Consider the following 15,493-nt stretch of genomic DNA (forward strand, 5'->3'; position numbering starts at 1 on the left):
GAGAAATGGCAGAGGGGAGATGTGCTAAGACCCTTCTTTCTCAGTCTCTCTAAAGGAGGGAAATGAAGGGCAATGAGAAGCTAAGAAGGTAGCTGGATCACTAAATCTGAGGGGTTAAGACATTAGAGCTCAGGGGGCCTCCCTCGTCCAGAGGGCTAGAAACAGTTAAAGGCTGCTAGGAAGGGAGAGACGTTTTCCAAAATAGGAAGCCACTGGAGAGTTGGCCATGCTCCATAAAAACCCTTCACCCATGTTCCTCTAAGGAACCCTAGTTTTGTCAACCTGACACAAGCTACAGTCGCTGGGAAGAAGACCCGCAACTGAGAAAGGCCTCCATCAGACTGGTATGTGGGCAAGCCTCTGGTGGTTTTCTTAATTAATGACTGATATAGGTGGGCCCGGCACGCTGTGGCTGATACCTCCTGGGAAAGCGGTGCTGGGGTGTGAAACCAAGCAGACTGGGCAAGGCATGGGGAGCAAGCTAGCAGGCAGCTGCTCAGAGCCCCTGCTTCAGTTTCTGTTTCTCCAGGGGCCTGCCCTGTCTCCCTTTCAGGATGGACTGTAAGCTGTAAGATGAAATAAACTCTTACCCCTAGGCTGGTTTTGGTTATAGTCTTCATTAAAGTAACAGAAAGCTAACTGGGACAGAAACTGGGCTACTGCTGTGACAGACCTGACTGTCTTGTTTTAGGAAAGACTGTGGAAGCGTTTGGAACTTTGGGCTGGAAAAGTCATTAGTGCTCAAACTTAAATGGGCCATTACGGGAGTGTGGAAATTCTCCTCAGGCCAGTGCACAAAAAGTATAGTCCAGAGGGAGCAAGGTTGAATTTCATGCTGGCAGCCAAACTTGTGAGTGTTTAAGAGTCTCCCACACAGTACTGGTTTTGAAGGCATACAGAGGTCATGCAGAGCAGCACAGACCGGCACCTTATAAGAGGTCAAGAGAAGCCATTGGTGAAGCTACAGCCTCAGCTGCAGTGGTAAACCCTATACTCAAGGGGTTCATAGAGAGAAGGTGAGGCTTGTCACCACGTGCCAAAGTCAGAGTCCCTGGAGAGAGCCCAGGTGAGGTTATTGGTAAAGGTGCAGCCCAGGTGCATTGGAGAGAGACGTCAGCACACTGGAGATTTAACAACAGTGAGATAGCCACCAAGAAGTAATCACTGGGGAGAGGACTGGCCCGCACCTACTAAACACGGTGCATGTGCTACAGATGCACAGCTGGGGAAGAGCCCAGAGGATCATGAATAGCCCAGACACCAGGAACTATACATTTTACACCGCTGAGTTTTGGGTTTGCTTTGATGTGACTGTTACAGGAGCTTACTGTTGGAGAGACTTCAGACATTTAAAGAGATGGTGGATATTTTAAAGAGAACTTGAACTTTAAAGTGTTTGCATTCTTTAAAGACTGTGGAATGTTTAATATTATGGTGTCAATATTGTGATATTAGTATTAACATAACATTTTAGGAAGAGACAAGAAAGAAAAGGCTACAGTTTAATAGTGATCTGTTTGTGTGTCAAGGTAATGACAGGCCAATTGTGTTCATTATTTTGTCAGCATGACAAAAGCTAGAGTAATTTAGGAAGAGGAACCCTCACAGGAAATAAATGCCTCCACCAGACTGACCTGTAGGCAAATCTATTAAGGGTATTTTCTTAATTTATGATTGCTATGGGAGGGCCTAACCCCCTGTGGGTGGCGTCGCCCTGTGCAGGCGGCCCCAGGTTGTAGAAGGCTGGCAGAGCAAGTCATGGAGAGCAAGACAGTATGCAGCTTTCCTCCGTGATCACTGCTCCAGGTCCTGCCGTGAGTTCCGTTCTCAGTGAACTATAAGCTGTGAAATAAATTCCTTCCCAACTGCTTTTGGTAATGGAATTTATCACAGCAATAGGAAGCAAACTACGACTCTCTAGTTAAACTCATTGGCTCATGAGAAAGAGCAAGTGAGGGAGCAGTAATGTATCACACCAAGAATACTAACATCAGGACCAACTATCTCACGACCCTGAGACTCACTGAGAATCACAACTACTTCTACTGGACAGATATTGATGCGTTCATTTCTCAAATGCAATGTCAAGTATCCCACTAGTTTTTTTTTTATGTTTCCCTCCTTTTTTTTTTACATAGTAAGATTAAAAAAAAAATCAAGTGAGCCAATGACTAAGTTGTAACTTGAAATAAAAAGACTACTGACATATACACAAATGACATGACAGAAAAGCAGTAGCCATGTATCTTTTGAGACACACACACACACACAAACCAAGCACTCTCTTAAAAACCTATACAGTATTTCTATAAACTTAAAATTGCTCTAGGAAATAAAGTCTTAAAATATAAACCCATAATGTGGTCCATTGTAAACCTTAAGTATGGATGAGGTACATATGTCACAAAGCAACACAGGCTGTAACACTGCTGTAACATGAACATATTTCAAAGTCCTTTCCACTTCAACACTGTGCACACATACAGAGAAAACTGAACATTCTACATATGATGGAAAAGAAGAGACACAGCAAGGAGAAACAGATATGAGGAGGCACAAGGTTTACTTACCATGTTATGCAAGTTTTTCCTGATCTGCCGTATAACACCAGGAAAGGTAGGTCGAAGTAACTCTTGTAAACTAGAAGGCCATGAATTATATCGGCTATCAATCTCTAGGTTGTTGACCCACTTGAATAAAACAAAAAACACAACATGATACATACATATTAGTCACTAACGAGGGACAAAAAGATAATTAATGAGACTTTAAGAATCACATAGTAGATAGGCATGGTTGCAGATGCCTGGAATCCCAGCACTCAGGAGGTAGAGACAGGAGAATCAGGTATTAAAATTGTCCATAGCTACATAGAGTTGGACGCCAGCCTGGGATATATAAGACCTTGTCTCCAGCAAAAACATAAGCATAAGAGATAAGACAATTATCAAATATACAAAGATTGAATAAAAAAATGAATAACTACAACACAGCAATAAAACAGGTGAAATTATTTGCAATCAACACAACCAACTAAAGACCAGCAGCAACAAATACTATTAAAAAAAAAAAATCAAGCAACCCAAAGTAAATGAGACAAGAATAAAAATAAAACTAAGCTAGGTGTGGTGGCACACAACTTTAATCCCAGGGACGGGCAGATCTCCATGAGTTTGAGGCCAGCCTGGTCTACAACGTGAGTTCCAGAACAGCCAGGGCCATTAAACAGAGAAACCCTGTCTTGAAAAAAAACAAAACGAAACGTGTGTGTGTGTGTACATAAAATGTATATATAAATTTAAAAAACTACATAGGGATCATAAGTGATCAGTAAACACAACTTTAAGCATAATCTGTGAAACATAAATAAATTCACAAGAAAACTTTGCATTCATTAAGTTGGAAAACATTAACAGTTTGTCAGGACCTAAGACTAGGCAAAACTACAGAGCACATAGGAACCCTCAGGTAATGGTGATGTCTGCAACACTCATTTAAAGAAACAGATATAAAAACACTGACGACCTGACTAAAACCACTAAGTACTCCACATGCAGGCACCCATTCTAATTGAATTCTCACAGGTACGTGGAACAAAAGGACACAGAAACCCAACGAGGCAGCATCGACAGCAGGAGGGAGGCAGAAGAACGACACATAAACAGTAAGCACCTGCTGCCTGGGTAAGGAAGACAGTTGAAATATGCAACTATTTTCCTGCTTGTGTGAGGAGAATGCTCTGGACGAGCACACAAGCAACTGCTCATGCTAGCCACCCAGGAGGAAAGTTTTTTCTTTTCTTCTTCTTTTTTGAGACAGGGCTTCACTGCCTAGATCTAGCTATTCTGGAATTTGCTTTGTAGACCAAGCTGGACTTGAACTCACAGAGATCCATCTGCCTCTGGCTAGTATCATGTCAATTTGACACAAGCTATCTATCCGCGAAGAGGGACCCTCAATTGAGGAAATGTTCCCATGAGATCTGGCTAAAAGGCATTTTCTTAAGCAGTGATTGATGGGGGAGGGCACAGCCCACTGTAGGTGGTGCCATCCCTAGGCTGCTGGTCCTGGGTTCTGTAAGAAACTAGGATGAGCAAACCATGAGGAGTAAGCCAATAAGCAACAACCCTCCATGGTGTTTGCATTAGAGGAACTTTCAGGTTCTTGTCCTGTTTGAGTTCCTGTCCTAACTTCCTTTGATGGTGAACAGTGATGTGGAAGTGTAAGCCACATAAATCCTTTCCTCCTCCCCCCTCTTAATTTTCAGTCACTCTGTTTCATTGCAGCAATAAAAACCCTAACTGAGACACCTATTTATATGAAATTTTCAGTTATAAAAGTATGTTTTTTAAAAAAAGTAATATATTTTAAAGAAGGAGCAACAGGAACACTCATATAATGTTGGTGTCTAGAAATCTCAATCTAGTCTAATGGACCTACTAAAGCTGAAGACCTTCCAATACCACCAGCTGCGATGGACTATACCATCCTCTCTAAAAGTCTTAAGAAAAACGTGTTAAGAAAAAGGATTTTCTAACAGTATGAGTTTGTTTGTTTGTTTGTTTTTTGAGATAAGGTCTTATTAAGTAGCCCTGGCTGTCCTGGAACTCACTATATAGACCATACTGGCCTCAAACTCACAGAGATCCATCCTCCTGTCACTGACTCCTGAGTACTAGGATTAAAGGCATGTGCCATCATATCCAGTATTATGAATAATTTAAAACCACTATTTAGATGTTCTTAATTGCATGATTTAAAAGGACTTTATTATTTGCTGTATGAGTTCTTGGGGCCCTTGTCATCTTTAAAAAGAATGTAGAGAATGGAAGCCTATAAGGTGGTCACAAAATAAAATCAAGGCTATGAAATGAAAAGGAAATAGATATGAGACAACAACATACACACCAGATTGTGAAAATATTGAAAACCTTTAAAAGGAAATAAAGGTATACAATTAGAGACAGTTGAATGCATGCCAATTTCAGCAAGGAATTGTCTGCGGGGAGAAAAGAGGTGTAGCTAGGAAGGAACACAAAAAGAGCCTCAGTTGAAAAATTTTTAACTCCAAGAAAACAGCAATTATTATACAAATTGATTATTTAGAAAGAATGGTAATGGGCCACATGATTATCAATCTCTTTCTTATGTTATTTTCTTTATTCTTTATGAACAAAATCATGTTGTCAGAAATCAAACTGTATGTATCAAAATATGCAATGGTTATGCCACCAAGTGAGAATGTAAGTAATGAGAATCTACAAACAGGCAGGTCCAAGTTTTAGCATCTATAAGTACACTAGGCTACATTAGTGGCTATCCTGGAATACATGTGGCCAACAGGCTGCAGGATACACATGCCTGGTTCAGAGTATCTATCTTCCAATAAAATGCATCTAAAATAAATGCAGGACAGAAACCAAGGGGGGAAAGGATAATGGGCCACCATTCCCAAAATTCTTTTTACAGATGACAGAGATATAGATCACACTGCCAACAGTAAGGTCCCAGAAAATAAGGCTACTTACTAGAAATATATGTTCTAATAATAGTTTTAAATTATGTATGCTGTCACAAACCCACAGAACCTAGATCCAACTGGGAAAATACAAACCCTCTTTCCCAAGTTGTTCATCTGAATCCTATGAATACAACACAATGTGGTGCGGGAGAATTATCTGTATTCTGTCAATCATTTATTTTAATAAAACGCTGATTGGCCAGGCAGGAAGTATAGGCGGGTCAACCAGACAGGAAGTAGAGGCGGAGTAATGAGAATAGGATAAGGCTAAGGAGGAGAAAAGTTCCTCAGCCACTCCTGCGCAGATCACTGAAGAGGCAGCATGTAACTTGCCCAGCTGAGAAAGGTACGGAGCCATTATGGCTAATATAGATGAGAATAATGGGTTAATATAAGTTATAAGAGTTAACAAGAAGCCTGACCTAATGGGCCAATCAGTTTATAACCTTATGGAGTCCTGTGTGTAATTTCTCTTTGGGATTTGCCGGCTGTTGGGGTACCAGGCGGGACGGAAACCCCAACAAGCCGGCCCTCATGCTACATATGGCGCCCAGACGTGGATAAATGAATCCACAGAAAGCTTGAGAAAGTTTGGGAAAGAATAGAGTAAAGTATGTTTTCTTGGTAGCAGCAATTTTTCGGTTCTGCTCTGCTTGCTAGAGGCAAGCAAATGCTCTCATCTAAGAGAGGCTTCTTGACTCAGCCTTAGCTGCAAAACCTTACAGCTCATTAAGAGGTCCTGCCACGAAACACTTAAATGCTGTTGGTGAAAAGCTGAACGCATGCTTTTCGGTTTTCAGTCGTAGCAGGAAAAAAGCTGTGCTGTTTTAAAATGCCGGCTTTCTGGGCTGTCCTGCCAGGACAAACTCTGACTCTTGCAGGCAGGCAGTCCGACTGAGTGTGGTCTGTGAGCAGAATGATGCAGCTTGCTTGCTAGCAAGGACCTTGAAACACGACAGAGTTGTGGCAGTGAACACAGCTGTGGCTGGTATCTCAGCTATGAGTCTGGAAAGCTAAGGAATGAGCTGGATCTAGCTGTCAAAGCAATGGCTTTCCATATTGCTTTGTAAATTAAAGGCTCATGTGGTCAGAAAAAGAGAGATAAACAGTAAAGAGAGATTCAAAGATGAAGAAAACCTCTAAATGGTTTACAGTGTGTTAAAAATATATGCAGGTTAAAAGGTTAAAGTCATTAAAAATAAAAAAGAAAGAAAGGGAGATATAGGGTGTGGTGGTACACACCTTTAATCCCAATGCCTGGGAGGCAGAGGCATGTTGACCTCTGTGACTTTAAGGGATAGAGGTAGTCAACCTCTGTGAGTTCAAGGTGTGGTAGCAAACACCTTTGAGCCCAGTACTGGGGAGGCAGAGACAGAAGGATCTCTGTGAGTTCAAGGACAGCCTGGTCTACAGTGTTATTCCAGGACAAAGATATACAGAGAACCTGTCTCAAAAAGTAAAAGTAAAAATAAAAAAAAAGAGGTTAAAGTAAAGCCACACAAAGATGAAAAATACAAAGAGAATCTTGATACTGTATGCAATTATGCTCTCTTTGAATTGTTTGATTGTTGAGGAAGGAGCAACAGCTGCTAAAAGACTTTTGTTTATAAATGCTGCTGAACTAACCCAAGATAGGTATTTTGAAAATACCTTGGCTTCAAAATTGAAGTCAAAAGGTATGGTACTTTGGAGAAGAGATTTTGCTTTTGTTTCCACAGAAAATGAGAAGCTGTGGATTCATTCTGAGTTAAGAAAAATCAGGTTCCATCAAGGGAGGCCACCTGAGAAATCTCCAACAGGAACAGATGGCCAAGATGTCTGAGTTCTACATCCAGAACAGATTCAAGACTGCTGCCTGAGATGATCGAGACTCACAGGATACTCCAGTCATGACTTGATTATAACTCTAAATTTTCTTTAGGTCCCCATAAGATTATCAGCGCCCCCAACCAGCAGGAAGTAGCCTGAAATACTACGCCCACATTCCCAACAAATGGACTATGGGTATTTTCCTTTGTTTAAAAAAAAAAAAAAAAAAAAAGAGGGAAATGGTGCGGGAGAATTATCTGTATTCTGTCAATCATTTATTTTAATAAAACGCTGATTGGCCAGGCAGGAAGTATAGGCGGGTCAACCAGACAGGAAGTAGAGGCGGAGTAATGAGAATAGGATAAGGCTAAGGAGGAGAAAAGTTCCTCAGTCACTCCTGCGCAGATCACTGAAGAGGCAGCATGTAACTTGCCCAGCTGAGAAAGGTATGGAGCCATTATGGCTAATATAGATGAGAATAATGGGTTAATATAAGTTATAAGAGTTAACAAGAAGCCTGACCTAATGGGCCAATCAGTTTATAACCTTATAGAGTCCTGTGTGTAATTTCTCTTTGGGATTTGCCGGCTGTTGGGGTACCAGGCGGGACGGAAACCCCAACAAGCCGGCCCTCATGCTACAACAATGGAGAGAATGCTTGTTTGTTTGTTTGCTTGTTTGTTAATTTTTTAATTATTTTATTTGTGGGGACAGTGAGAGCAGGTGCCCCAAGAGGTTAGAGATATCTGATTCCCCTACAGATAGAGTTACAGGTGACTGTAAAACACCAGATGTGGATGTAGGGAAGTGAACTTGGGTCCTCTGCTAGAGCAGTATATGCTCTTAATCGTTGAGCCACCTCTCCAGTCCTGGAAACAATGCTTCTTACTCATGATAGTCAGAAAATTTAGAGCATGTGAAAACCTATCTTATATCCAATGTGGTAGTTCATGCTTTTAATCCCAGACAGACAGAGCCTAGCTTACTACAAAAACACAGTCTCACACAAGCACTTGTAAATCTTTGATAAAGCACAAATTAAACAGTGGTAAGGGACCTGGCCAGAGGCCTTGGGACCATTCAAATAAATACTCACTGCAATAGCAGGACTCCTGATGTCTACTGCATAGTCAGTCTCAGAAGGCTGGATGTTGAGCTTCAAAATATTATGTAGAGAAAGGCCTTCTATTCCCAGTCTGTGCAGACCCTCCATTACCCGGGCTTCATTCCTCAGTGTATCAAACAAACTGCAGAAAAACAAAAACAAAAACAAAGTATCTAGTTTAGGGTTGGCTATTATGCCAGAGCAGAGTACTCACCTAGCGTATGAGACCCTGGATTCAATTCACAACATACAATATACACACACAGCCTGATGGTATTTGGTAGGGAAAAAACTTAAGAAAGCCTTGGAAATTTTCTCTCAGTTCAAAATTCAGTGCAAAAAGAAACTGACTGAAGATTCAAAAATGGAGTTCTTCCCTTTGTTTCATCTGGTCAGACTACACAGGGCAGTGGCAGGATATGCTTTCATTATCCTGTTTATTTAAACAGATGGTATGTAGATCATCTCTCAGTACAAACTTAGATTATCTCTATGTATACATAATTAAGTAGTCCTCAATTATACTTTATAGTGCATATAAGTGGGGGAGTATGTATTCATGTGTTCATATGTATACATTTGTGTATGAGCATGGAGGCCAGTGCTCAATGTCAGGATCATCTTCCACTCTCTCCACCTTATTCTTTTGAGGCACTGATCCTGGAGCTTCCTGACCCATCAAGACTACTGACCAGAATGCTCCATGAATACTCACCTCCATCTCCCCAGCGGTAGGATACAGGTGTGTGCCACAAAAGCTAGCACTTTATGGAAGACATAACTAAGTCGTCTCCCAGCCAAATACCACGTTTTATTTGTTTATTTATTTTTTTAAATAAATTTACTTATCTACTAATTATTGGGCATACAGTGTGTAAAGTATGTATGTGCAGATCAGAAGAAAACTTGGTGGTGTCAGTTCTCTCCTTCCACCTTTATACAGGTTCCAGGGATTGAACTCAGGTTGTCAGGCTTGCACTGCCTGATGGCAAGTGACTTTGCCTTCTAAGGTATTTCACAGGCCTTAATTTATTCATTTGGACTTTTCATTGTGAGCACTATATGAAGCTTACATCCTTGCAAATGTTTCCATGTGTGGATAGAGGCCAGAGGTCCATGTTGGGTGACTGGTTTCTTTGTGATAGGCCTCTTCACTCAACTTACAGCTTCAGAGATCAGCTGTCTCCACCGAACCAGTGCTAGAGTTAAAGAAGTGTGTGCCATGTCTGGCTTGTAGGTGCTGGGGATCTGAACTCAGATTCTCATATTTGAACAGAAGCACTTACCACCTAAGTCATCTTGCTTTAAAAAAAGAATTAATCTATTATATTTTTGTACTATTAAATGAATCCATAATTATCTTAAAAGCACATATTAAAAAGCACATTAAATCTTTAATGTGTTTTAATATCAGGGTCAATTAAAACAGGTTCTCTCTCTCTCTCTCACACACACACACACACACACACACACATGCACGCACGCACGCACGCAGGCATGCGCTGATGGCAATGGAAAAGTCTGGGAACTAAGAGCTAAAGAAACTAACAAGAGGGCAGGAACTTTATTTAGTTTTAGGCACTGAAGGATAGACTGTTTTTAATAAATCACTCAATGAAGTCACATGAACAATATTCTAAAATATTCATATTCACTTTACTAACTTATCACAAGGTCTGTAATACAACAAACGGGTATAAAGATTAATTCAATTAATTCACAAAATAATATTATGAAATTACTCCTAAAGCATTAACAACTGCTTTTATTTTTACTATTATAAAGCCATAATGACAGCAAGAGATGGCTCAGGAGTTAAGAGCATGTGCTTCTTTTCCAGAGGACCCAGGTTCAATTCCCAGTATCCACATAGGAGCTCAAGGCTGCCTGTAACTCTAGTTCCAGTGGTTCCAACACCCTCATGAAGACATACACACAGGCAAAACACTAATGCACACAAAATAAAAATATAAAAAAAAATTTTTAAAAGACACAGTGACAACTGTACTGCTATTAATTCCATAGATAAAAATCTGAATTCTACCTATTCACTGCCCCCAAAATGCACGATAACAATTTAGAATCCATTAGCCTTCAGTTACATTTTAAGAAGAGAAGCACAAAACAAGTATGCAAAGTGACTTGTTAGGGTACACATCTATAATTCCAGCAGTTGGCAGGTAGAAGCAGAAGGCTAACTTAAGGCCATCCTCACAAACCCGGGAGGCCAGCCTGAGCTAATAAGACCCTGTCTCAAAAACTAAACAAAAAATTTTAAAAAATGAATATTTAAAATAATTTTAAAAGTAATGCCTTGGGGGCTGGAGAGATGGCTCAGTGGTTAAGAGCATTGCCTGCTCTTCCAAAGGTTCTGAGTTCAATTCCCAGCAACCACATGGAGGCTCACAACCATCTGTAATGAGGTCTGGTGCCCTCTTCTGGCCTGCAGACATACACACAGACAGAATATTGTATACATAATAAATAAATAAATATTTTAAAAATAAAAAAAATAAAAAAAATTTTAAAAAAAGTAACGCCTTGTGAGACAAGAGAGACAGCACTATGCTTACACCTACTTCACAATTCTCAGAAGCAAGAGAACTGTGCTCTTTTCTATGCTTCTGCAATTAACAGGAAAATTACAACCTCAAACATACATCTTTTAAAACACTCAAGACTTGCTCACACACTGTTCTGCCTACCCCAGCCACAGCATGGGCCCACCTCCAGTAAGTCTCATAAGCTTGAGCCTTACCTCATGCCACACCAAGAAGAAACACAAAACTGAGCATGTCAGTTATAAAACCTTACAGAAAGAGGGGGAGGAGTGTATATAAGCCATACCTGAATATATCCTGGGTATCTAAATCAATATGAAGTCCATTGATGAAGAGAGCTGAATCTCCAGGCTGCAATCCTATCGTTCCCTTGAAATACTGAAAACACACACAAAGAGCGGTGAGAGTGTGCTTAGCAAAGCTTGTTGTTCCCGAGCTGTAGTGCCCACACAAATCCTGACATTCTGGGGCTAGGCCAAAACTCCCTTCCATACTCTTCCTTGGACTCTGCTGTGCATCTCCTAAAGAGACCGAAGATGCTGCTTTACTGGGCCTCCACCTTTTTTTCCCTTCCTCCTGCCTTCATTCCGATGATGACACAATAATTTCTATAACGTTGAACATGCAAGGATGCAAAGTGCTAAGAGTCACTTATCAAAAATGAAAACAGAATAGTCAAGAAGGCGATTCAGGGGATAAAGAAAGTGCTTGCCATGCAAGAGAGAGGACTAGAGAACAGACGCCCAGAACCCACCCACAAAAAGGCCAAGCAGGCAGGCATGGTGATGTACCTGCAACCACAGCACTTGGAAGAGGTGGATTCCCAAGAACGGGCTAACTAGCTAGACTAGCTGAATGTGTGAGTCCCGGGTTCAGTCAGACCATGCCTCAGTAAATAAAGTGAAGAGCAATTCAGGAAGGCACCCAGCATCACCCTCTGGCTTCCATACATACATACATACACTCAAATGCATGTGTACACACAAAAATGTCTTCCACACATATGCAAACATATACGAACATACACACATCACACACAATAGACTATAAGTAGGACTAATTGAACAAATATTATATTTACATAATTTTTAAAATAAAATGTTTCTTCCTGGCCCACAATACAGTAAGATATTTAATTTTTGGGTTCATTTTCTAATAATTCTCTGAACTGACTACGAAGAACTAAAACTTATTGCACTGCCCTATGTAGGACATCAAAGGAATACACACATTTGCTCACTGCTTTCGTAACAAAGAAAGCCCTTATAACTAAATTGAATAGAAGAAAGTAAGCCATGTATAACTGGAGTCACAAGAGGATTCTCCCTTCTAGGTTCTGGAATTTTCCTTACCTCTGTGTATAAGTGCAAGATTAAAGTACATAGCTTTGCTTTTTTTATGCTTCTGTTGCCTTCCCTGATTGTGATGCCAACAAGTCTGGGCTGGCAACCAACACAAGGCCCCCTTGATGAAATACAGGACTGAAAGAAGGGTTTCTAAACACTATCCCCATAGTGACCTAGAGGCCAAGAGACCATAGTGACAAAGACACCGTAGTGAGTGCCCTGGCAGTGGGGCGGATGGGAATGAAGGATGAGAACCCAGCTACCCTGTGGAGTACATCACAGGCAGGAATGAAACAGGTTTAATGAAAGACTACTTAAAACAGGACCAGACTCATCCCCACCCTGCTTAGACTGCTCTCCAAGAAAATGCCACCAACTTTGACTAAAATAAATAAATAAATAAGTAAATATATATACTAATTACTGTATTTATAAGTAAATTACTAAAAGTAATACTGTTAAATGCCACTAATTTAATTCAAGTTTCTTTATTGTTTTTAATGATACAATACAGGATAGAACGTTTTCAACCAATTACTAATACCTTCTGGTTCTCTTCCACTTCCGTTCTAAGTTGTGAGCTCACAGCTGTTTTTGTTATTGCTCTAAGGAACAAAAATATGATTAGTGTTTGGCTTAGCATTCCATATAAAGGCTTTTAATTTCCCTATTTTTAAATATCAAACATGTGGTTCAATAAGCTAAAAGGTAAGAACTAAATAAACAAGACAGCTCTACAACTTAGCAAGTGAATTTCACAGACGTACAAATTTCCACTACTGTCAGACAGAACAACAAAGGAAAGCGGCATAGTGACAGCAAGTCCAGGTGCTTCCAAGGTCTCACTTGACTGTGTGGCCCTACTCCTTATGTGCCATTGACTGTGCACAGATAAACAGACAGCATTAAACGCACTGCAGGCACTGAAGCAGACTGCCTGTCCTATTAAATCCTTCTGGTGGCAGTTGGACACTGTACGTGTATCTTTCAGAAGCATGACAGATTAAGAAATCTTATACAGGCACACTACACAGTGAAATGGGAACTTACTTATAAAACCCTCAGCCCAGAACTAAGCCAGTGTTTTTAGTAATTGGAGACAAAGATTAGCAAAGGCATTTGTTAAACGTTCCTAAGAATTTGTCTCTTAAATAATTTTGCCTTGGAATTTATAGAACAGAGTAACATACAGAATAAACAGTATGTCAGAAAATTCAGACTATTGTTACTAAGAAGGATCAGTCTCTTTGAGCCTCAGTTTCTATGGGAGAATCCTGATCATCCACATCCCCCTCTTCTTCCTCTTCTTTTTGGCAGTACTGAGAATAAAACCTGGGGCCTTACACATGTGAGACAAGAGTTCTACCACAAAACCCCAGGCAAAGCCCTTCTTAAACAGGATTCAAAACTAGCGGTCTGGGCCAGACTCTGGATTAGCTGATCTGGCACAAGTGGGGCCGTGTCAACAACATGCAGATCTCTCTCTCTCTTCAAGCACACAATCAATGGTCTTGTTACCTTCTTAGAAAGAGGACACTAGTCACAACAGTAGTTACAAATAGGTAAAAAACTAAAATGTTTCAAAGCATTTGTACCTTTTAGTTACATCATATTCTACGTAAACATCAAAGTCACTGGGAATAATGTTAAGGGCAGAGATGTACCAAAACCTTAGTAGATGTTACCTGGCTTTTGTAGGAAAATTCTGACTAATATCCTTCATCACCACCAAAGCTAACTCCACAGGAGCAGCCAGGATGCGGGCAGCAGTCTGGAAACTGAGATCTGCAACAATGCCAAGCAGATAACATGTTAGAACATATGACTCTAAAGTAATGACAGTAGAACAAAATCCCAATACTACCCACAATTCCCTGACAGTGAAGAATGCCTTAGAATGCAACCATTCCAGAGAGTGGTCATTCACTTCATGGACCCCTGGAGTTTTTACTAAGTTATTCATAATCTACATCCATAAAATCCTTGGGCGCATGCTAACGCATGTCCAATCTGTAAGGCCCTAGAGCAAACCATCAGCATTACTTTAAAAATAAAAAAAAAAAAGGACAAACCTAAAATTAAAAACTGGCACTTAGGTTTTTAAATGTATGCATAAAGAAAATGGCTGGGCGGTGGTAGCACATGCCTTTAATCCCAGCACTCAGGATGCAGAGAAAGGCAGATCTATGTGAGTTCGAGGCCAGACTGGTCTACAAGAGCTAGTTCCAAGGCAGCCAGGGCTGTTACACAGAGAAACCCTGTCTCAAAAAACCAAATACCCCCCCAAAAAAAAGAAAGAAGCAAACAATGCAGTTATATATTTGGGGGGGTGGGTGGGTGTGTATGTATGTATAAAAAATTACAATTTGGGGGCTGAAGAGATGGATCAGAGGTTAGAAGCACAGGCTACTCTTCCAGAGGACCCAGGTTCACTTCCCAGCAACCACATGGCAGCTCACAACTGTTTATATCTCTTGGTCTAGGGGATCTGATACCCTCACACAAGCATACATGTAGGCAAAACACCAATGCACGTAAAATAAAAATAAATGATTTTAAAAAAATACAATTTGTGGTACTCTCAGAATCTTGCAAATTTCATTCAAAGTCCGCAAGTCTCCCCTCCCAGACAAGGTTTCATTCTATAGCACAAGTTGGCCTGGAACTCATGACAATCATCTTGCCTCAGACATAAGATACTGAGATTACAGGTACAATACAAATTCTGGTTAGCGTGGTGCCAGGAAACAACCCAGGGCTCTGTGCAGGCTAGATAAGCACTTGACCATCTGAGCTCTATCCCCGGAGCAAGTTCTGCAATTTTTAATAACACAAAACATAATGACAACACTGTAGTGAGCTCTGAGTTTTCATTACCTTGCAGCTGCCAAACTTTCAAGGGTGCCATCTCATTGGTGCTCTCCACAAGATACTTTCGGAATTCTTTCAATTGTTCTTCCAAAGAGGGGTGCAGTTCTCTGGCAGAAGCAGAATCAGTTATTTTTATTGTTTTCTCTCAGAGTACACTGAGCAAAGGACTCCAATTTTTAATCTTCATGATTTTCCCCTCCCAAACCTAAGAAAATTTCTTCAATTTGGACAAAAGTGTTTAAGGCACAACAGCTGCCCTCTAAGAGTAAGTTAACACTGT

At 40.6% G+C, this 15,493-nt stretch overlaps 1 protein-coding gene across 2 annotated transcripts in view; it reads right to left on the reverse strand.

Annotated features, from left to right (window-relative positions):
- Positions 1 to 15,493, reverse strand: part of Uggt1 (UDP-glucose glycoprotein glucosyltransferase 1) — a 128,151-nt gene that overhangs the window by 70,920 nt on the left and 41,738 nt on the right. For both annotated transcript variants that reach the window (XM_048430379.3, XM_048430378.3), the window contains exons 9-14: positions 15,220 to 15,320; positions 14,028 to 14,127; positions 12,887 to 12,947; positions 11,283 to 11,374; positions 8,427 to 8,577; positions 2,571 to 2,690 (exon numbers count right to left, since the gene is read on the reverse strand). In XM_048430379.3, coding sequence (XP_048286336.3) covers positions 2,571 to 2,690; positions 8,427 to 8,577; positions 11,283 to 11,374; positions 12,887 to 12,947; positions 14,028 to 14,127; positions 15,220 to 15,320 — 625 coding nt within the window. The remainder of the gene's footprint in view (positions 1 to 2,570; positions 2,691 to 8,426; positions 8,578 to 11,282; positions 11,375 to 12,886; positions 12,948 to 14,027; positions 14,128 to 15,219; positions 15,321 to 15,493) is intronic.

The sequence above is a fragment of the Myodes glareolus genome, chromosome 18, assembly GCF_982192425.1.
Source record: "Myodes glareolus chromosome 18, mMyoGla1.1, whole genome shotgun sequence".
Classification (NCBI taxonomy): Eukaryota; Metazoa; Chordata; class Mammalia; order Rodentia; family Cricetidae; genus Myodes; species Myodes glareolus.